Here is a 22,458-nt window from a genome sequence, read left to right as displayed (position 1 = left end):
CGTTCCCTTGAAGAATTCAATCCGGGAAAAGTACTTAGGACTAGAGGATTTATCTTGGATTTGTCCAGCCCGATCTAATTGACTCAGGTATTTCCCAGGTGGGTTCCGATAAACTTGACGGACCACTGAAGCAAATTAAGGAAGGCATCAGGGTCCGGGGAAGGAATCCTAGGAGTTGTCCTATCACCTTGTTTATATGCCACCAGGGAAATGGCATGAGGAAACATTCTTTGCCTGAGCTAAGACTACAGTGCTGTCTACACAGTATATGTTTCTTAGGTATTCTGCAGCTCTTATAATTTATATCTATTTTATTATGTTTTAGGTTGGACACCTGAATTATATACAAATAGAGTGGCTACCACAACCAAGTAATGTAGTGAATTCAAGGAACAAGTAAATAAATGGTCGCAGGTCTTGATTGATGTATTTAATTTCTTTGCTTTATTGTTTTTCATTTTTTCTTTCTTTTTCTCTAAAAATAACGCAGCCAATGCGTTTCACCCTAAAAAAGTCTTCATCAGGGCATAAAATTTCTCTTCTGTGTGTAGTCAGGCGTACTAAACTCTTTCAACAGTGCTAAAGGTATTAACACCACAGTCTTCCAAAACTTCCAATAGCGTGAGGATTTAGGCAGCATTACGCCCATGCACGTGTAAGCACATCCCAATAGTAATCAAACAAATGCAAGTTGCTTTCTCGTTCAAAGGTGCTGCAGTCAGTATATTCTTCCACACATTGTCAGTTTGAAACGGGCTCCTCAGTTTCGGTGTTTAAATGTACTCCAGGAAGGGAGCGCCTTCCATAGCCACAAGGTTGGAAACCTGCTCTTGTGTCTCGCTCTGTTTAATAACTATAGGCCTGATTTAGATCTTGGCGGATTGATTACTATTCTGCAATGGTGACGGATATCCTGTCCACAGAAATATAAATCCTATACGATATAATTAGATTTATATTTTGGCTGACGGGATATCTGTCACCGTTGTGACGGAGTAACCCATCCCCCAAGATCTAACTCATGTCCTGTCTTCCCAACCCCAAGCTGGATACTTTAATTAAATTGATTGAGATGCTCCTGGGAGAGCTAAAAAAAAAAAAAGGGAAAAACATGAAAGGGTGTTCCCTAGAGAAACAGAATTCAAAAATTCAACCCACATCAGCAACTCACCCATACATAATAATACAGAGGATTTTATTCAAAAAAGTTTTTAATTTTCATTTTTTTCACATATAAATATCAAAATATTTCTTTTAAATAGATTCATTTAGACATAAGAAAACATTACAAAAATTAACATAATCATCAAAAAACAATGACAGTCTAAAAGCTAGGACACGCAAAATCAATTTAAAGAAGGGCACCAAATACATCCACTCATACATGCAAACATCACTTTTATACAGTCACTTCCACACACAAGTATTCACATCCATATCACTACACACAAGGACAAGAAAAGCGCCGACGCGCGTTTCGGACAAGTGCCATAAAAGGCTTCCTTCATCAGGGCGCACTTGGTAAAAAGCATGGGCAGACACAGAATTAATGTCTGTGGCAAGGTCTTGAGAGGCGGTCCTAGGTGACAGCAAGGCTGAGGGAGGGTAATCTGTGGGGGGAAAAAAAATATTAAATACAGGACTAATCCAGATAAAGTTAAATCACAAAAGGGTGGCCTGGGAAAACGAGTCAGCAAGACAAAAAATTCAGTCAACCAAAGACATACAATTCACTAAAAGGAAGACTGTCCTTATATCCCACAAGTAATAAAACCCAGCGACAAAGTGAGGAATAGATAAAGAAAGGTGTATAGCCAAGTAAAACCAATAATTCTCCAAAAAAAGGGGGGGGGGAAGTGCATCCATATTTAAAACCAATTCAAAGAGAAGTAGTCTACCTAGAAAGCTAAGGGTAAACGAGACCAGTAGAGATATATAGAGGGGGTCTATAGATAAATGAGAGACCTTATAAATGCGGTAAATAATCTCCAGGTTCCACAGGTCAGGAGGTTACAAATTAGGAATAGCCCCACATGGGATCCAGGCGTTCACAAGGAGCAAGAGTGCAGAAACAACAATTCCGCAGAGAGCATACAATATCTAATAGGGACATGAAAAATAAATACAGGTGTGACACGTATCTAAGAATAGCAAGCATGGCAGAGTAAGGAAAACAGGAAAGAAACGAATGGTAAAATACCTCAAAGAGAATGGCAAGAACTGTAGTTAATACAGGAGATAACGTAGATGCCTTTTAAGAAAAAAGGAACGACCTGAAAGGTAATAAGTGGAAAAACTAATAATTAAACTACACAAAACAGAGAAGTGTCGTGCCTCTGACATAATAAATCGACAAACGTGCAGAGAACTACACCATACCTTAATAGAATGTACTTAGAGGTGTTTAGTCAGCGGTAAGATGGAGACAAAAGGTATCCCGCAAGTGCAGGACATCGATTCCAGAAAAATACTGGGAGCCTAGAGGGACAATGGAAAATGGGTTTCAAAACTCCATAATAGTAGGGAGGAGCGGACACAGGTAACATGAGGCAAAGTAGAAGGCGGCGAGAGAAGCGCATGATCAATTAGACTGACCTGAAAAGACCCGTAGGTCTGAGTGAAAAGTGGCGTCCTCAAGGGTGTAAAACGCGGAGCTCCTTCTCCCTGCAACGTGAAGGTTTTCGTCGGTAAAGGAAAAACGCGGGGAAGGCGGGATTAAATACACACGCCTAGACGGAAAATGACGAGCACCTGTGTGCCATAAAGATAAACGATGGACCAAGCATAGTGTAACGAATAGCAAACACAAACAAAGGACTAGGCGGATAAACAACCATAATGAATAAACAGAAAAAACAGACTTTTCGACCCGACTACCAGTGAGAAATATACACAGGTAGGAGGCCGGTAAAACGATAACCAATAACAGACAAGGGGGAAATAATAAAATAATATATAAATGGATACTTGAACCCAATACATAAAACAATAAATAAAAAACGACCAAAGGGATAAGAACAGAAGAAGGACTATGCTACAAGCAACTTGATTCTAACGCAAATCCAGCCAAAACAAAGCCAAAGGAATAAATTCTTAGGGATATAGAATCATCAGGTAAGTTACAGTATGGCATTCTCCCAAGGAATAGATTCATTAAGTCCTGAGACAGCCGTCTCAAGATAAAAAATCCAGAACACTTCTCTTTTGGCCCTAATGGCATCAATGTTGCCATCTTTGGGATGTTTTATTTTTTCCAAAATGAGCCATTTAAGGTCTTCCAAGGTGTGATTAAAGGCTTTCCAATGTGCGACAAGGGGTGCTCCAGGGCGCAGGTTTCTAATACATGATTTATGCTCCGATAGCCTGGTTCTGAACTCCCTCCCTGTTTCTCCTACATAGCCCTTAGGGCACGGACATGTTATAAAATATACAACATTGCTGGTCCTGCAATTCGTCATATCTTTCAACACAATTCTTTTTTTGTTGTTCCCAAAAAACTCAGGGACAGTTATGATGTTATCACAAGCGTGACATCCGCCACATTTATGACTCCCAGAAATGGGATTCGCCCCAGTGATGCTGCGTTGGTTAGCCGTAGGCACATCAGGCAAAGAAGCTCTAACCAGGACATTTCTGAGATTCCTATTGCGCCGAAAAGCAAAAATAGGTTTCTCAAATTTTTCCCTAGTTTTGTCGAGGTTAAGAAGATGCCACTGTGAATTGATAACAAATCGAAGTTTCTCATTGAAATTAGAATGGGTGGTGACTAACACCAACTTGTCATCAGCTTTTTGGATTTTGGATTCTAGAAGAGCTTCCCGGTTGTAGTATTTGGCTCTTTTGTACGAGTCCCTAATAAGCCTATTAGGGTATCCCCTATCGAGAAATTTCTTCTTCATAACAGTGGCATGAGCTTCAAAATCCCTCGGATCAGTACAATTCCGACGAAGTCGAAGGAACTGGCTGAAGGGTATACTGTTTCTCTGCGTACGGGGGTGAAAGCTATCGTACATCAAGAGGGTGTTACGTGCTGTGGGCTTAGTGTAAAGGGAAACCTCTATATGTCCATTAATGACCTGAATCCAGATGTCTAAAAATTCAATTTTCGAGGGGCTGATGTTAGCAGTGAATTTAAGATGGGAATCACAGAGGTTAATCCATAGGATAAATTCATCAAGTTGGTCTCGAGAGCCTCGCCAGATGAAGAAAATGTCATCGATAAACCGGTTATAGTTCGTGACATTTTCAAAAAACGGAGCGATCTCATTATGGTTGTGTTTCTTTTCAAAAATCCCCATGTAGGAGTTAGCCACATTAGGAGCACATGCCGCCCCCATACTGATCCCAAGGACTTGTTTGTAGATGGATTTGTCAAATTCAAAGTAGTTTTCATTGAGCACAATACCCAAGCATTCAAGGACAAAAAGTTTCTCACAGGGGCATTCAGAGTCTCTAAGAATTTCCTTGACAGCTTGAAGAGCACCCTCCTGGGGAATATTTGAGTACAGTGCCTCAATGTCCATAGAGACAAGTAGGTCGGAATTGATGTTAAATTCTAATCCCTCAATTTTAGTAATGAGGTGTCCAGTGTCACGGACAAATGCAGGGAGGCCACTCACAATGGGGGAGAGGCAAGAATCAACAAATTTAGAAAGGGGTTCGGTTAGCGACCCAATGGTTGAAACAATCGGCCTAAAAGGTGGACAAGTAAGGCTTTTGTGCATTTTGGGCAGTCCATATAGGACTGGTATTTTGAAAAACGATTTATTCAAGAAATCAAATTCTTGTTTGCAGATAGACCCACGTTGCAGGGCACTGTATGTGACAGTTGAAATCTCAGTCATTATTCTTTTAGACGGGTAGTTAGCCACTCTAAGATAGTGTTCTTGGTTGTTGAGCATGAGCAGGATCTGTTCCTTATAATAATCACTATCCAAGACTGTGATACCACCCCCCTTGTCGCATGGTTTCACAGTAAGACTGCGGTCAGTCGACAGTTGTTTGAGGGCCTGGTACTCATCATAGTTAAGATTATAGGATGGCTTCGGGACAAACTTGGTAAGTTTGGAAATTTTGGAGCTGACACTTTTCTCAAATATCCCAACCTCAGGACCAACTTGCTCAATGGTAGGCGTAAATACTGAAGTAGGTCGAAAACCAGAGGTGTTATTCTCCCCTTCAAAATTGTTTTCCAAAAAGAACTTCTTGAGGCGGATTTTTCGAAAAAAGGCTTGTATATCCTTATTAAGTTCGAATGCATTGAAAGAGGCACTCGGTACAAAGGATAATCCACGTGATAGAACTGCTACCGTATTTTCTTTTAGGGTTTTTTTTGACAAGTTAAAAATGGGGATAAGAGACTGATTGGTGGAAATCTCTAATTTCTCCAATATCGATTTTGTCTTGTCTCCAGAAAACGTGGCTGGTTCTCCGTCTGATGGAAACCTGTATTCTGATAGCGTCCCCTTTCCGATGGTCTGAATCGCACACGATTCGTCCCTCGGCGGTTCCCTAAAAAATGATGAGATCTTTGAGGGCCCTCATAGTTGTTCCTTCTGTCCGGAGGGTTTTCATTAGAGGTGGATCCACCTTCATCAGATTCAGAGGTGTTTGAGAAAGTCCGCACTTGCCTATTAGACCAGTATTGTCGGTCATTTTGTTGGTACGAGTCCCGAGTGGTGTAGTATTGGGCATGTAAATAGGGGTAAACTCTTTCTTCTGAGAAGAATCGAATATCTTTCTTAAGCTTCTCAGCCTTTCTCTTGATTATATATTCATTAAATGAGTCTAGTTCTAGGTTAACTTCTTCAAGTTTGCGTTTGGCATCGCCAACTACATCATTTTTAAGAAGTGACTCTTCCATTGCTGTAATTTCTTTAAGCAGTTCAGCTACTACCTCTCTGGCTGTCTCAATAATAAGTAGCATGAGGTCTCTAGAACAACGATTGGCTATTAAAGACCATCTTTCTAGAAAAAGGCGCAATTCAACGAACAGGCCTGGTATATTTCTAATACGCAACCCGTTGGGTATGACTCCAGCTTTTAGATATTTAATCATAAAGTCTGCGTGGGACTCTGTCCTTTTTGATTTCTTTTTCAGGTTAAGAAGTTTAAGCCATTCATCATTTGCACCATTGCTACGCGTCAAGGGTTGTTCAGATGATGTAGTAGGCCCAAGTAACCTAGTGAAGTCTTCCTCACTGAAACCAAAGGTTTTAATGGCATCCATAGCCAAAAATCAAGAGAGAAGGGGAAAAAAGGGGTCACAGAAGAGGGCCAAACAGGTTAGATATATGTTAAAGCAGAATATTCAAACCCAATAAAGGAGAACAGGGGTTCTAAAGTAAAAAAGGATGAAAAAAATGAAAAAAAGGGAGAAGCGTGAACTTTGAAAACACAGTCATACAAGGGTGACAGAACCAAAACAATATGGTCCCACAAACAAACCAGTCTTGCTAAACTCGAGGCCAAGGAGAGGGACCTATCTAACCCTCACGGCAAAAGTGCCGGGAATCAAAAATAAACAGAAGAGGGACCCTGTATCTAAGGAAATACTGCAAAAGGGGAACAACCCGCCAGGGCGAGAACAAAAGGGAAAAACATGACAGGGTGTTCCCTAGAGAAACAGAATTCAAAAATTCAACCCACATCAGCAACTCACCCATACATAATAATACAGAGGATTTTATTCAAAAAAGTTTTTAATTTTCATTTTTTTCACATATAAATATCAAAATATTTCTTTTAAATAGATTCATTTAGACATAAGAAAACATTACAAAAATTAACATAATCATCAAAAAACAATGACAGTCTAAAAGCTAGGACACGCAAAATCAATTTAAAGAAGGGCACCAAATACATCCACTCATACATGCAAACATCACTTTTATACAGTCACTTCCACACACAAGTATTCACATCCATATCACTACACACAAGGACAAGAAAAGCGCCGACGCGCGTTTCGGACAAGTGCCATAAAAGGCTTCCTTCATCAGGGCGCACTTGGTAAAAAGCATGGGCAGACACAGAATTAATGTCTGTGGCAAGGTCTTGAGAGGCGGTCCTAGGTGACAGCAAGGCTGAGGGAGGGTAATCTGTGGGGGGAAAAAAAATATTAAATTCAGGACTAATCCAGATAAAGTTAAATCACAAAAGGGTGGCCTGGGAAAACGAGTCAGCAAGACAAAAAATTCAGTCAACCAAAGACATACAATTCACTAAAAGGAAGACTGTCCTTATATCCCACAAGTAATAAAACCCAGCGACAAAGTGAGGAATAGATAAAGAAAGGTGTATAGCCAAGTAAAACCAATAATTCTCCAAAAAAAGGGGGGGGGGAGTGCATCCATATTTAAAACCAATTCAAAGAGAAGTAGTCTACCTAGAAAGCTAAGGGTAAACGAGACCAGTAGAGATATATAGAGGGGGTCTATAGATAAATGAGAGACCTTATAAATGCGGTAAATAATCTCCAGGTTCCACAGGTCAGGAGGTTACAAATCAGGAATAGCCCCACATGGGATCCAGGCGTTCACAAGGAGCAAGAGTGCAGAAACAACAATTCCGCAGAGAGCATACAATATCTAATAGGGACATGAAAAATAAATACAGGTGTGACACGTATCTAAGAATAGCAAGCATGGCAGAGTAAGGAAAACAGGAAAGAAACGAATGGTAAAATACCTCAAAGAGAATGGCAAGAACTGTAGTTAATACAGGAGATAACGTAGATGCCTTTTAAGAAAAAAGGAACGACCTGAAAGGTAATAAGTGGAAAAACTAATAATTAAACTACACAAAACAGAGAAGTGTCGTGCCTCTGACATAATAAATCGACAAACGTGCAGAGAACTACACCATACCTTAATAGAATGTACTTAGAGGTGTTTAGTCAGCGGTAAGATGGAGACAAAAGGTATCCCGCAAGTGCAGGACATCGATTCCAGAAAAATACTGGGAGCCTAGAGGGACAATGGAAAATGGGTTTCAAAACTCCATAATAGTAGGGAGGAGCGGACACAGGTAACATGAGGCAAAGTAGAAGGCGGCGAGAGAAGCGCATGATCAATTAGACTGACCTGAAAAGACCCGTAGGTCTGAGTGGAAAGTGGCGTCCTCAAGGGTGTAAAACGCGGAGCTCCTTCTCCCTGCAACGTGAAGGTTTTCGTCGGTAAAGGAAAAACGCGGGGAAGGCGGGATTAAATACACACGCCTAGACGGAAAATGACGAGCACCTGTGTGCCATAAAGATAAACGATGGACCAAGCATAGTGTAACGAATAGCAAACACAAACAAAGGACTAGGCGGATAAACAACCATAATGAATAAACAGAAAAAACAGACTTTTCGACCCGACTACCAGTGAGAAATATACACAGGTAGGAGGCCGGTAAAACGATAACCAATAACAGACAAGGGGGAAATAATAAAATAATATATAAATGGATACTTGAACCCAATACATAAAACAATAAATAAAAAACCACCAAAGGGATAAGAACAGAAGAAGGACTATGCTACAAGCAACTTGATTCTAACGCAAATCCAGCCAAAACAAAGCCAAAGGAATAAATTCTTAGGGATATAGAATCATCAGGTAAGTTACAGTATGGCATTCTCCCAAGGAATAGATTCATTAAGTCCTGAGACAGCCGTCTCAAGATAAAAAATCCAGAACACTTCTCTTTTGGCCCTAATGGCATCAATGTTGCCATCTTTGGGATGTTTTATTTTTTCCAAAATGAGCCATTTAAGGTCTTCCAAGGTGTGATTAAAGGCTTTCCAATGTGCGACAAGGGGTGCTCCAGGGCGCAGGTTTCTAATACATGATTTATGCTCCGATAGCCTGGTTCTGAACTCCCTCCCTGTTTCTCCTACATAGCCCTTAGGGCACGGACATGTTATAAAATATACAACATTGCTGGTCCTGCAATTCGTCATATCTTTCAACACAATTCTTTTTTTGTTGTTCCCAAAAAACTCAGGGACAGTTATGATGTTATCACAAGCGTGACATCCGCCACATTTATGACTCCCAGAAATGGGATTCGCCCCAGTGATGCTGCGTTGGTTAGCCGTAGGCACATCAGGCAAAGAAGCTCTAACCAGGACATTTCTGAGATTCCTATTGCGCCGAAAAGCAAAAATAGGTTTCTCAAATTTTTCCCTAGTTTTGTCGAGGTTAAGAAGATGCCACTGTGAATTGATAACAAATCGAAGTTTCTCATTGAAATTAGAATGGGTGGTGACTAACACCAACTTGTCATCAGCTTTTTGGATTTTGGATTCTAGAAGAGCTTCCCGGTTGTAGTATTTGGCTCTTTTGTACGAGTCCCTAATAAGCCTATTAGGGTATCCCCTATCGAGAAATTTCTTCTTCATAACAGTGGCATGAGCTTCAAAATCCCTCGGATCAGTACAATTCCGACGAAGTCGAAGGAACTGGCTGAAGGGTATACTGTTTCTCTGCGTACGGGGGTGAAAGCTATCGTACATCAAGAGGGTGTTACGTGCTGTGGGCTTAGTGTAAAGGGAAACCTCTATATGTCCATTAATGACCTGAATCCAGATGTCTAAAAATTCAATTTTCGAGGGGCTGATGTTAGCAGTGAATTTAAGATGGGAATCACAGAGGTTAATCCATAGGATAAATTCATCAAGTTGGTCTCGAGAGCCTCGCCAGATGAAGAAAATGTCATCGATAAACCGGTTATAGTTCGTGACATTTTCAAAAAACGGAGCGATCTCATTATGGATGTGTTTCTTTTCAAAAATCCCCATGTAGGAGTTAGCCACATTAGGAGCACATGCCGCCCCCATACTGATCCCAAGGACTTGTTTGTAGATGGATTTGTCAAATTCAAAGTAGTTTTCATTGAGCACAATACCCAAGCATTCAAGGACAAAAAGTTTCTCACAGGGGCATTCAGAGTCTCTAAGAATTTCCTTGACAGCTTGAAGAGCACCCTCCTGGGGAATATTTGAGTACAGTGCCTCAATGTCCATAGAGACAAGTAGGTCGGAATTGATGTTAAATTCTAATCCCTCAATTTTAGTAATGAGGTGTCCAGTGTCACGGACAAATGCAGGGAGGCCACTCACAATGGGGGAGAGGCAAGAATCAACAAATTTAGAAAGGGGTTCGGTTAGCGACCCAATGGTTGAAACAATCGGCCTAAAAGGTGGACAAGTAAGGCTTTTGTGCATTTTGGGCAGTCCATATAGGACTGGTATTTTGAAAAACGATTTATTCAAGAAATCAAATTCTTGTTTGCAGATAGACCCACGTTGCAGGGCACTGTATGTGACAGTTGAAATCTCAGTCATTATTCTTTTAGACGGGTAGTTAGCCACTCTAAGATAGTGTTCTTGGTTGTTGAGCATGAGCAGGATCTGTTCCTTATAATAATCACTATCCAAGACTGTGATACCACCCCCCTTGTCGCATGGTTTCACAGTAAGACTGCGGTCAGTCGACAGTTGTTTGAGGGCCTGGTACTCATCATAGTTAAGATTATAGGATGGCTTCGGGACAAACTTGTCTTGGTGATGGAGCTATGCAACGAAGGAAAGAGTTTGGAGGAGGACGGTCTGAGCCCCATCTTGGCACCATCTTCCAATGCTGTGACTGCCCTAACCATGGAGGAGTAGAGTTAATCACATCTATCAGCATTTGGAACAGAGGAAAGGAAACTGTTGAACTACGGACTGCTTTTTTTGCAGATACATCTGTCTTCCTCCTAATCTACATTGGACTCAAATTGACGGTGAGCACTAGATCATACATTAGTCCCATATTTCTTAAGGGAAATGGTGTAACGTTTTAGCAGGCATCGGTATTTGAGGTCTCACATTCTATATCACACAAGTCAAGTCTGACGTTCCCTTGAAGAATTCAATCCGGGAAAAGTACTTAGGACTAGAGGATTTATCTTGGATTTGTCCAGCCCGATCTAATTGACTCAGGTATTTCCCAGGTGGGTTCCGATAAACTTGACGGACCACTGAAGCAAATTAAGGAAGGCATCAGGGTCCGGGGAAGGAATCCTAGGAGTTGTCCTATCACCTTGTTTATATGCCACCAGGGAAATGGCATGAGGAAACATTCTTTGCCTGAGCTAAGACTACAGTGCTGTCTACACAGTATATGTTTCTTAGGTATTCTGCAGCTCTTATAATTTATATCTATTTTATTATGTTTTAGGTTGGACACCTGAATTATATACAAATAGAGTGGCTACCACAACCAAGTAATGTAGTGAATTCAAGGAACAAGTAAATAAATGGTTGCAGGTCTTGATTGATGTATTTAATTTCTTTGCTTTATTGTTTTTCATTTTTTCTTTCTTTTTCTCTAAAAATAACGCAGCCAATGCGTTTCACCCTAAAAAAGTCTTCATCAGGGCATAAAATTTCTCTTCTGTGTGTAGTCAGGCGTACTAAACTCTTTCAACAGTGCTAAAGGTATTAACACCACAGTCTTCCAAAACTTCCAATAGCGTGAGGATTTAGGCAGCATTACGCCCATGCACGTGTAAGCACATCCCAATAGTAATCAAACAAATGCAAGTTGCTTTCTCGTTCAAAGGTGCTGCAGTCAGTATATTCTTCCACACATTGTCAGTTTGAAACGGGCTCCTCAGTTTCGGTGTTTAAATGTACTCCAGGAAGGGAGCGCCTTCCATAGCCACAAGGTTGGAAACCTGCTCTTGTGTCTCGCTCTGTTTAATAACTATAGGCCTGATTTAGATCTTGGCGGATTGATTACTATTCTGCAATGGTGACGGATATCCTGTCCACAGAAATATAAATCCTATACGATATAATTAGATTTATATTTTGGCTGACGGGATATCTGTCACCGTTGTGACGGAGTAACCCATCCCCCAAGATCTAACTCATGTCCTGTCTTCCCAACCCCAAGCTGGATACTTTAATTAAATTGATTGAGATGCTCCTGGGAGAGCTCACAGAAACATGCCGAGGGGTGAAAATTGGAATATTTCTCAATTTAGTAAACACTGTTCCCTACTACTTGTAACAGGTGTAACAAATGCAAAAATAAATGCATGAGTAAAACAGAGAGAGCGGAATCAAACTTCTCCTTCTCAATATGAGTTGCCTTCACAGGACACTGGTGGAACATGGATAAAATTATATTTTTGGGTTCCTTAAAATATACTTATATAGGAGGCACTCAACCATCATGCAATGTATTACATCCCTCCCACGATGTATGACTTTGCATAAAAATATCTTTAACCATATGTCTAAATTGCAACCTCAGGAATATGAAGATAGTGTTAGTATTCAGAGACGTCTGATTTTAATCTAAGACCGGTGGCAATGTTAGCCAGGCAGACCTCCAGTCCAAAGTGTAGGCTCGTCAACGTAAACGATGCCGGCTTGAAATCATCGGACAAAATTAGAATCCGTTTTTTTTAAACAGAGTTTTATATAGCACAAACTTGACCCGAATCAGGTATCAGTGCGTTTACACAGCACCAGTTGCCTTACATGAGGACACATTCATTTTTGTTTGGCACAGAGAGATTAAATGATTTGCCAAGAATCACAGGACGTTCAGCATCACTGCCGAGACTCAAATCTGGGTCCCCAGATTTGAGGTCGACCATCATTAGGGCAACTCCTCTAATTCACCGTCTGCAGTGCAAAGATCTGTGTATGACCTACATGTCATAGGAATGAACGTAGGCACAGCCAGATCATCAGCACACCGTTGTTTGTAAGTTGATGGAATAAATTCTGTTGAATTTGGTAAATGTGCAATTTCATGACTGGCTTGATGTTCTGTGAATATGGGGCATATCAAGTATGCATGATACAATCTTTCATATTCCCAGACTTTAAAATGAGTATGTTTGAGGTCTGTAATATCACAATGAGAGAGTTCATGGCAAAGATGGCTCTCTGAAAGACCGCTGTCAAGTGGCATCAAGTCATGCATGACACACTTAGCCATGCATACCTTTTAGCAGACAACTAGTTCCCTTACAAAATTAATAAACCTGTAGATATAAAAGTAAAAATACAACTCCCATAAGGGTATTGTCTAAAAAGCCAGTGCTCCTGATTCAGATATAGCTAGCTTGCTCTGGCCTTAATGAACTTCAAAAGCTTAGTCTTCCTTGCCTCTGGCACGTCTAGTGAGACTTGGCTCCTAAATTCAGTTATACATAGCTGAGATATTCCAATTGTATGTATTACAATTAATAATATTTTCAAAGTGACAACACTGCAAAGATTGCCATGCACCTGTTATATTGTTGAGGGATTTAAGGTATTTTCCCTCAGTGTTAGGTAATTCCACAGTTCACATCGATGGGTGTCTATAGCTTATTTGATGCCCTAAATAAAGACATGGGTCCTGGGCTCACTGTGACACTGGAATCAAGCTACCTGGCTGAAGAGGGGCGTAACCCCGAAACCGGTCCTAGGATGCTTGTTTCCGGTCCACGGAGGACCTGGCTTGGCAGTTCAAGCTGGACTGTTCCCATGAGGCACATGGTCAAGACTGATTTGCACATGGCCAGGTCTAAACTGGGGTGGCATGGTGAGCAAAAGAATGATGGATTTAACCCAGATCTCTTGACTGGCAGTGAATGTTTTGATTTGTTCTTCATTCCGTCCATCAATTGTGTGTCTTTTGCTTTCTCGCCCTAAGTGCGCCAGGTATACTCAGACGTGGGTCCTGGGCTCACTGTGCCACTGGAATCAAGCTCTAATGGCTGAGGAGGGGAGAAACCTCGAAACCGGTCCTAGGATGCTTGTTTCCAGTCCAGAGTGGACCTGGCTTGGCAGTTCGGGCTGGACTGTTCCCATGAGGCACAGGGTCAAGATTGATTTGCATATGACCAGGTCTAAACGGAGATGGCATGGTGAGCAAAAGAATGATGAATTTAACCCAGATCTCCTGACTGGCGGTAAATGTTTTGATTTGTTCTGCATTCCGTCCATCAATTGTGTGTCTTTTGCTTTCTCGCCCTAAGTGCACCAGGAATGCCCAGACGTGGGTCCTGGGCTCACTGTGCCACTGAAATCAAGCTATCCTGGCTGAAGAGGGGTGAAACCCCGAAACCGGTCCTAGGATGCTTGTTTCCGGTCCAGAGAGGACCTGGCTTGGCAGTTTGGCTCCTAAATTCAGTTATACATAGCTGAGATATTCCAATTGTATGTATTACAATTAATAATATTTTCAAAGTGACAACACTGCAAAGATTGCCATGCACCTGTTATATTGTTGTGGGATTTAAAGTATTTTCCCTCAGTGTTAGGTAATTCCACAGTTCACATCGATGGGTGTCTATAGCTTATTTGATGCCCTAAATAAAGACATGGGTCCTGGGCTCACTGTGACACTGGAATCAAGCTACCTGGCTGAAGAGGGGTGTAACCCTGAAACCGGTCCTAGGATGCTTGTTTCCGGTCCAGAGAGGACCTGGCTTGGCAGTTTGGGCTGGACTGTTCCCATGAGGCACAGGGTCAAGACTGATTTGCATATGGCCAGATCTAAACTGGGGTGGCATGGTGAACAAAAGAACGATGTATTTAACCCAGATCTCTTGACTGGCGGTGAATGTTTTGCTTTGTTCTGCATTCCGTTCATCTATTGTGTGTCTTTTGCTAAATAAAACAAGATATAGGTCTTTTGTATTAACTAGAGGGCATTTCCCATTCTAAGGAAAAGTCACTGTAGCCACTTCAATGCCTTAACTTGACCCATAATCAGAGGATTACCTGAGATGCTTGGTGGTGTGGTCAATAAAGACAATGACAATCTTTCATTGGCAAAAATAATGGCATCATCCATCATTACTGTACTGTTTTCCAACTGAAAAGCCTTTTCTCCTACCTTGCTTGACTTTAGGGTAAGGTCAAAGGAAGCTAATAATCACTTTATTTCTCTATAAGTACCTCATTGGTTATTCCAGAGGTTTTCAACGGAAATGTATAACAGCTTGCAAGAGTGCGTCTCTCTATGCTTAGTATCAGGTGGGCTAAAACCACTCCCTAATATAAGTGTTAAACTCATTTTATTGATAACAGAACTTCTTGTGTTTTCAAATAAGAGTTTTCACTATTTTCGAACTTCTTTGGAAGCATGCACAAAGTTTGTCGAAATGATAAGATTGAAAATATGTTGGATTTTTCACATGCTCAAATTGAGCGGTTTGTGTCATTACATATCTTTTCTGAATGACATGATTCAACAGAGCATCACCATACTTCCAACATCATTAAGAAGATCAGTACTCGGGTATCTCAAATGGGATGCAGCCCATTCGAAGTGTCAATTTCTTAGTCAGCTCTGCAATATATCAAATGAGACAATATGAGTTCCAATTAATTTATAAACCTAAGATTGGGGAGGTTTAGGGTTAAGGTATAGATTTGGGAAATTGTTAACATTGCAGAAGGGTTAGGGTTAGCTTTAGGGTAACGATAAAGACATGGGTTTAGGGTTAGTGCTGGGGTGTTAGGGATATTACTTGATTAAATGACGAGGTTTGTTTAAGAGTTAGAGAAGTGGATTAGAATTAGGGTAAATACATTTAAGGAGTAACTGAAGGGATTAGCATTAGAGTTTGATGTGGAGACAATGGTTAGAGTATTTTACAGTTCGGTTGTGCACCTTTAAAAACAAAATGTATTACTGGAAAAGGAAAACATTTTCAACTTTTTAATTTCAAATCTATTATCAAATACACAAGCTACATTAAATTTCAAATTATGCAGTTTCATGTTGACTTTTCTAATTGTAAATTTAGAATTTTTCATATAGAAGTAAAAAAGAATTCTATTGAGTAAATGCACCATTTTGCAAAAATGTAATTTGTGAATTGGAGTTCTTCTACTAGAAATCAGTGATTATTAATGTATTTCCATGGATATTCTTGAGATTCTTTGTATTTCCACAAAAGAAGGACATCTAGGCCATGGATGTGAATACACTGAGGGTTGTGTGATGTTGCAAAACTATTTCCACAATTAACATGATGGTGTAAGAACATTTCACAAAGGCTGCGGAGTGTTTTTGCATTGTTACATTTGTGTGAAAATTGTGAATTCTGTGACAATTCATATCAGATCATATCGACATATTTAACAATACAGTGGTTCAGCACAAGATATACTTTGCCCGACAAAAGCTAGTTTTCTTCCCCCTGCAATGCTTTTGTGCACAGAAAATATCCATTAAAAGTAAATTCCACAGAGAAAAATATCTGCATACTTTCTCCACCTTTGCTACATTCAATTAGAGTGAAAAATATATTCCCCTAGAGTGATGTGTATCTAGCAATGTGTAGACACAAATCATGTGCCAGGGTAAACCATGAAAGAAGGGCAAACATCTTGGATGTTGCAAAAAATTTGCCAGAGGGAACAAACGTTTTACACCCCAGGAAAACATAAGGAAGTATATGACTGACTGTTACTTCGGCACTTTGTGAATAGGCCCTCCAAAATTAGGTATTTTACTCAACCAAGACAAATGTACAATGATTTATGTTTATGTTGGTATGACTCACTGCAGACTTGCTCCTAAATTACTACGAGTAAGTCATGCCTACTCATGGAAGAAATCTTTATGACTCGACCCAATTGTAACTTCCACTAGGACGACAAATTCAAAGGAAGAAACTAGAGATGAGAGGCCACCTTTGGTAGTTACAACACTTGCAAACAAAACTTCCTAATTGTTTAGCACAGCAATAACATGAAGAAAGCCAAGCCCACTATGCAAACGAAAGCACTTGCAGTATCACATTTATATATATATTTATGTCATTCTCTTAGATATATTACACCCCACATGTGGCCAAAGTGACCCAATTTCTTTGAATTATAGTGCTGTTTTCTTGTATCAGGGTGGCATTCGATAATATTAGTTTCCCCATGGTTTCAAACAGGTAAGTTGTCTTGCAATTGCATAGGTTATAAATGTGTCTCTGCAGCGACCTTTAGTAAGATGGAGCAGGGCAAATCAAGGTGCGGCTTCGCCGCTCTTCTATCACACTAATAAAGCTACTTAGTGGAGGGACCATTCACCTGTGTCATGAAAAAGGTAATTGATGAGACCATATGTACTATCAGCATCAGCAATGATGTTTGTGGTAATGCTATATGATGTCAAGAGTTACTGCTTATGTAATTGATGGTGGTCTTTGAGATGTCATCAATGATGTCACTGATGAAGTAATTTGCGATGGCAGCTGTGATAAGTGTATGTGGTGAATTTGACTTGTGTAGGAAATTTTGACTGCATTAGTCTGGGTTCTTACCAGGTTGTTTGTGGATCTCTTGGCTGTTCTTGTACCAAGCCATCTGTGGACGCGGTACACCTTCAGCGGCACAGTTCAGTGAAATGGTGCTGCTCTTGTTTACACGCTGGTCGTGCAGTTCCAGCAGCAGGTGTGGTGCTTCTAGGGCTGCGAAGGAGAGAAGCAATGTCATTATTGACTCTTTGTAAAGAAAAAACACTTTCACATCTCAAACCTGGGTAAGTGATACCATATAAGCTGTAGTTAAGCAGGTAACATTTGAAACCAAAGGCTAACTTTTTACTTTTTTTCAACCCTTTGAAATGTTTTATGATGAATGAGTGAGAGAATCGTTTTGGCCTTGCTCTTATCTTTAGTACTCATCTATGCGTATTTGGAATTTCTGATTAATATCTAAAACATTTAAGGAGGGATTTTTAGACAGAAAGTACGATTAGAACGATAGAAAGAGGCTTGGCCAAATCATTTAAACACTCAGCTTAGCAACACAGTTCCTGCAGAGGAAGCTAATGCTAGGTTTACCTAATCTTGGTGAATACTGGACAACAGCTAGAGGGATGAAAACATGATCATTACTTTGTGGTGTTGCAGTGACTGACCTTGCTGAGGGCCAGCTCAAGAAATATTGATTATCTGGCAAAGTGACACTGCAGGCACTCTTTCTGCCTACAACCATGGGCATGGGGTTAGCCATGTCTGAACCCTCCACCTCTGCAGGGTTCACAGCGCCTGGAGACCCTCACGCTTGATTAGCTGCGCTTTACAAACCCTGTTTGATTGATTGATTGTCTACAGAGGTAATCTGTGCACCACTGCTGGTGACAAAGTAGGCATCTGATCTTAAACATGTTACTGTTTCAGGCACACACTGAGGATGGTTTCATGTAGAAAAGGTGCAGAGAACATATTTTAAATGAAGTGTGAGAAAAACACATTACATTACATTACCACAGTGTATATGCGTGTGAGTGTGGCCATGTGCACGTCTGTTTGAGCGCATCAAGATCATAACCAATGATTTGGGAAATAACATATCCATTGATTATAGGTTTATAGATGTAGAAAGTTATCAGCGATTTAATTCTTTAATTGTTACTAAGTCATAGTTATCCGTTAGTAGTAAAGATTGTGTGTTTGAAAACAGTACACAAGTAGTTTACAAATCAGCATACATGCATTCTATTACCTAATTGCCATTTTATTGATATTAATACTGCAATGTATAAATAATGACCCACAACCCATGGTGACAATGTTCGACAGAAGCGACCGCCTTCTCATTTAAATAGAGTAAAGCAGGCATCCATGTTTATGAGGGGAAAGTTAGTTCTACACACGGGCTACGTGTATACCAAGTGCGCATGGCTACTCTTCAGTCCATTCTGAGTCTGGGATTTAGATTGAAGTTGTGTTTTCTGAGTCTGGGATTTAGATTGAAGTTGTGTGTTTTGCTCACTTGCCCCAGTGGATGTAATCATTGCCAGATACTCGTTTTTAGCACTGGTGTTCATTACAACGCAATGCCCATTTTCAGGGGAACCACTTATGAACAAAAACTGTTTGATTTGTTTTATGCAGAAAACGTGGTAGCAAAGATATTACTGCCAAAGATAATTGTGAGTCACACCATTGTTCACATGAAAGAAAGCTTGTGACATTTCCGTACATACCTTTTGTGTTTATTGTAAAAACTAACAGGTACAAAAAATATATATATTTGGTATAGTTAATGAGGTATGAACTACTTAAAGGCATTTAAAACATGTTTTTATTAGCCTTCATAGATAAATGAGAAACGAATGTGCTCTGCCAGTGTCCTGTAGAGTTTAGAAAACAATAATGCATTGATAAAAGTTAATAAAACTTCTATTTTTTATTAAATACGGTGTCTTGCAATATACTTTTTATATTAGCCATTTTACATACTGTAAAGGTCTTTTTGTATAATACTACAAACAATAAATTACATTTTCCGTTTTGGCATGTTAGGTTTGTAGCACAAATGTTTGATGGAAGTCTAGGGAGGTTAAAACACCCACACATACAAAGCTATGTTTTCACACATAAATGTTTACAAGGTTTAAAAACACACACACACTGACACACAAAACTATATTTTCATTCTTACATATAACACATATAGCAGCACACATAGCAGAGCTGGAAAGGCTTCACAAAATAAATGTAGTATTTTGTTTATCTCACCAGAGCAGGGGGGGTACCTTTGGACATCTTAGTTGTAAATTGTAGACCATCAAAAATAACTAGTTTCCCAACAATACCAGGAAAGTTATTTTCCTGCAAACAAGGTCAGTTATAAATAGTCTCCATTTCCCACTTCTAAGGTTCCCTCTGTAAAGAGATACCAGAGCTTTATCCTCTCTGCCAGTGTGGCATGTGATATGGTGTCCTGTATCATGGAAAATGCATCTCTATCTATTGAATCCATCATCTAGTACTGAAGTGTGATAGCTTTCAAAGAGTTGTTAAAAATGTAGTGTGCTAGATTTATTTCATAATGATAACCTACTATTATGTGAAAGTTTAGCAGTCTTTTTGGACAAGAGATGCCCACAATTATCTGATACAAATTTGATCATTCTGTTTTTTTGCGACATATTTTGCAAAACAAACACTTTTTATCTTCATAATTACTTAATTTCTTGAAAAGTATCACTTTCACTTTCTGAAAGTGAAAATATGTAAGTTTACTATTTTTTAAGGCTATTTTCCACTGAATAGTGGTCCTAAAATGTATAAGAGCTTTTCAGCAACCCATCCCACCAATTCGCCAAAACATAATCAGAAACTTTGCGGCCTCTTTGACAGCCAAACACATCTTGGTTAGTCTGTAGTACAATCTGGTATATAGAACATCAGTAAAGCATTGTGTGACGTGTTTTTACACCTTGTTGACACACTTCACCCAAGCCACAAAACCAAATAATTTGGTGACTCACACTTACTTCTTGCTACACTACCTTACAGAAAAAAGCTGCGCTTCTCCATATAAATTTTGAGATATGCAACAAACCATTGACTATCCTCTTCTAATTAAAAAAAAACATTCATCTCTTTAAATTGTAGTGATTCGTCACTGATAAAAAAAGGATTTGCATCAAAGGACTTCATTCTGAAATGTCCAAGCGTCTAGCGATTAATAGGAGAAGACTCGGCATGTCAAAAAAGTCACCCTTACTAAGGCTGCACTGAATGGCGGCTGAGACAAATTGATGTTTCACTCTTTAATGGCACTTAGTGGATGAACAGATTAGCTGGTCAAACATACCTGTTCATGGTAATTTGATCAACTTATCAACCTGACGAAATGTTCTCATGGTCACTACTTGATTATGGACTACCAGACGGCAACCATCCAGATTCCCCGAAAAGATTGTTAGAATTAGAAGGAAGTTTTAAAACTCACCTCTACATAAATCTTAATCCAACTGATGTTTTATTTTACTGTGTCACTTCCATGCTGGCCATCTGCTTTTTGATAGTTTCTTCCTAAACTGTTCAGAAAAGGGCTGCTACAGTCAGAACTGTTCTTCAGTGGCATCTGTTCCCTTCTTTGGGGGGGGTAGCATTTAACCAAACGCAGCTACACTCAGATTGTATCTCAACAGCTTTTATCCAACCTAGACACAACTTGCCCAAACACTGTATACTAGAATGTCAAGTTTCTGTATCCCAGTTTAGAATCGCCACATAAAAACACTTCCCTGTTCCTTCCAGCATCCATTAAAGTGACCGTTGGCCACATCACACTGACCACACATAAACCATCCTGTTATTCCGACTTGCCATTGCTTCGAATAGGCGAGGTACTACCAGGGCAGTGTTGGACTCAGGTTGAGGTAATGAGAAGTCAAGTTATTGGACATGGTTGCTGTAATGGTTATGGTTGATGCGTTTGTAAATTAAGGTAAGGGTGTTGAGATTACAAAGATACATCATGGTTGATACAAAGTCACAAAGCCATACCTTGCATTCACATTCAGCTTCTTGGCCAGGCTTGTCATTGAGATCTAGCACTGAAATTGAGACTATGTTCTTTTTCACTGTGCTTGCTGCAAAGTAGCCTTTTAGATGCTTTTGTTACAAAGTGGTACAATATCTGATTTTTTTGACTTAATATGAACACAGCACTGCTCTGAGAGACAGCCACAAATACCGAAGACAGTGGCTGACAACCAGCATTGTAACTGACGCCAAAATTGCAAGACACATTTCCTCGCTCATGTCTTTGCTCTCACAACTTCCAGGTTACCAATTGTTTTTGAAGCATTTTGGGGTCCATCAAAGTGTCCTTCTAGGGAAATCTCATTGTTTACTCCACCACACTGGACAAACGCAATTCCCATGTGAAAGACGAGTTTAGCCGTGGGACCTGGGACCTTGCACCTAGAGGAGGAAGCCGGCTGCTAGGTTCCCAAGCAGCCGACGCGTTGTGTTATCACACTCCACTGAGCTGTGTGGATACTTTGTTTGTTGCAGCTATTTTGGTCCGTCCTGTCGTGTCCATTCGACTGCCCATGCTGATCAGAGGCCAGTGTGCAGGAACAAACGGAACTAGACCATTCACTCATCACAGGGGACATCCTTTACCACCAGGATATCCTTCAAAGCCTGTGCTTCTGCAAACGCATCTAATGCAGCTTCGCGGCGTGCAAGTCAGGCACTTTAAATAATGCTGAGATTTAAGTGTCAATAATGTTACATTTGGTAGAAATAGAGACCCATTATTGAATACAGGCTATGTATTTGCAAAAAAGAGCAGGTCTGTGCTAGAGTAGAATAAAAATTCTGGAATGTGACGTTATCTACAGGGGAAAGCAAATCTAAAGGGACATGGAGATGATGGGGGACAGTAATTTTCATTTTACCCTTCTCTTATGAATCCTTTTTTCCATACACAGGACCAAAACCTGCCACAGAATTTTTTAATAGTGAGTACTACTTGCTCTGTAGAGCTATGCTTTTCCTTCTGTAGTTATTGAACACCACTCTGAAGTGTTCTCATTTTACACAAGTACGAATGAGATGTACCTACCAAAATAAATATGTCTATGTTTGACCCACAGCAATGACCTTTTTTACACTGCAAGTCTCCACAGTTGGTTTTATATCAAATATTGAATAAAT

At 40.1% G+C, this 22,458-nt stretch overlaps 1 protein-coding gene across 1 annotated transcript in view; it reads right to left on the bottom strand.

Moving 5' to 3' along the window:
• FLT1 (fms related receptor tyrosine kinase 1) overlaps window positions 1–22,458 on the bottom strand; it is a 451,054-nt gene that overhangs the window by 211,805 nt on the left and 216,791 nt on the right. Inside the window, exon 14 of the mRNA XM_086935163.1 lies at window positions 17,311–17,457. Coding sequence (XP_086791289.1) covers window positions 17,311–17,457 — 147 coding nt within the window. The remainder of the gene's footprint in view (window positions 1–17,310; window positions 17,458–22,458) is intronic.

Source organism: Lissotriton vulgaris, chromosome 8 (assembly GCF_964263255.1).
Source record: "Lissotriton vulgaris chromosome 8, aLisVul1.2, whole genome shotgun sequence".
Lineage (NCBI taxonomy): Eukaryota > Metazoa > Chordata > Amphibia > Caudata > Salamandridae > Lissotriton > Lissotriton vulgaris.
This window is presented reverse-complemented; position numbering and strand designations above follow the sequence as displayed.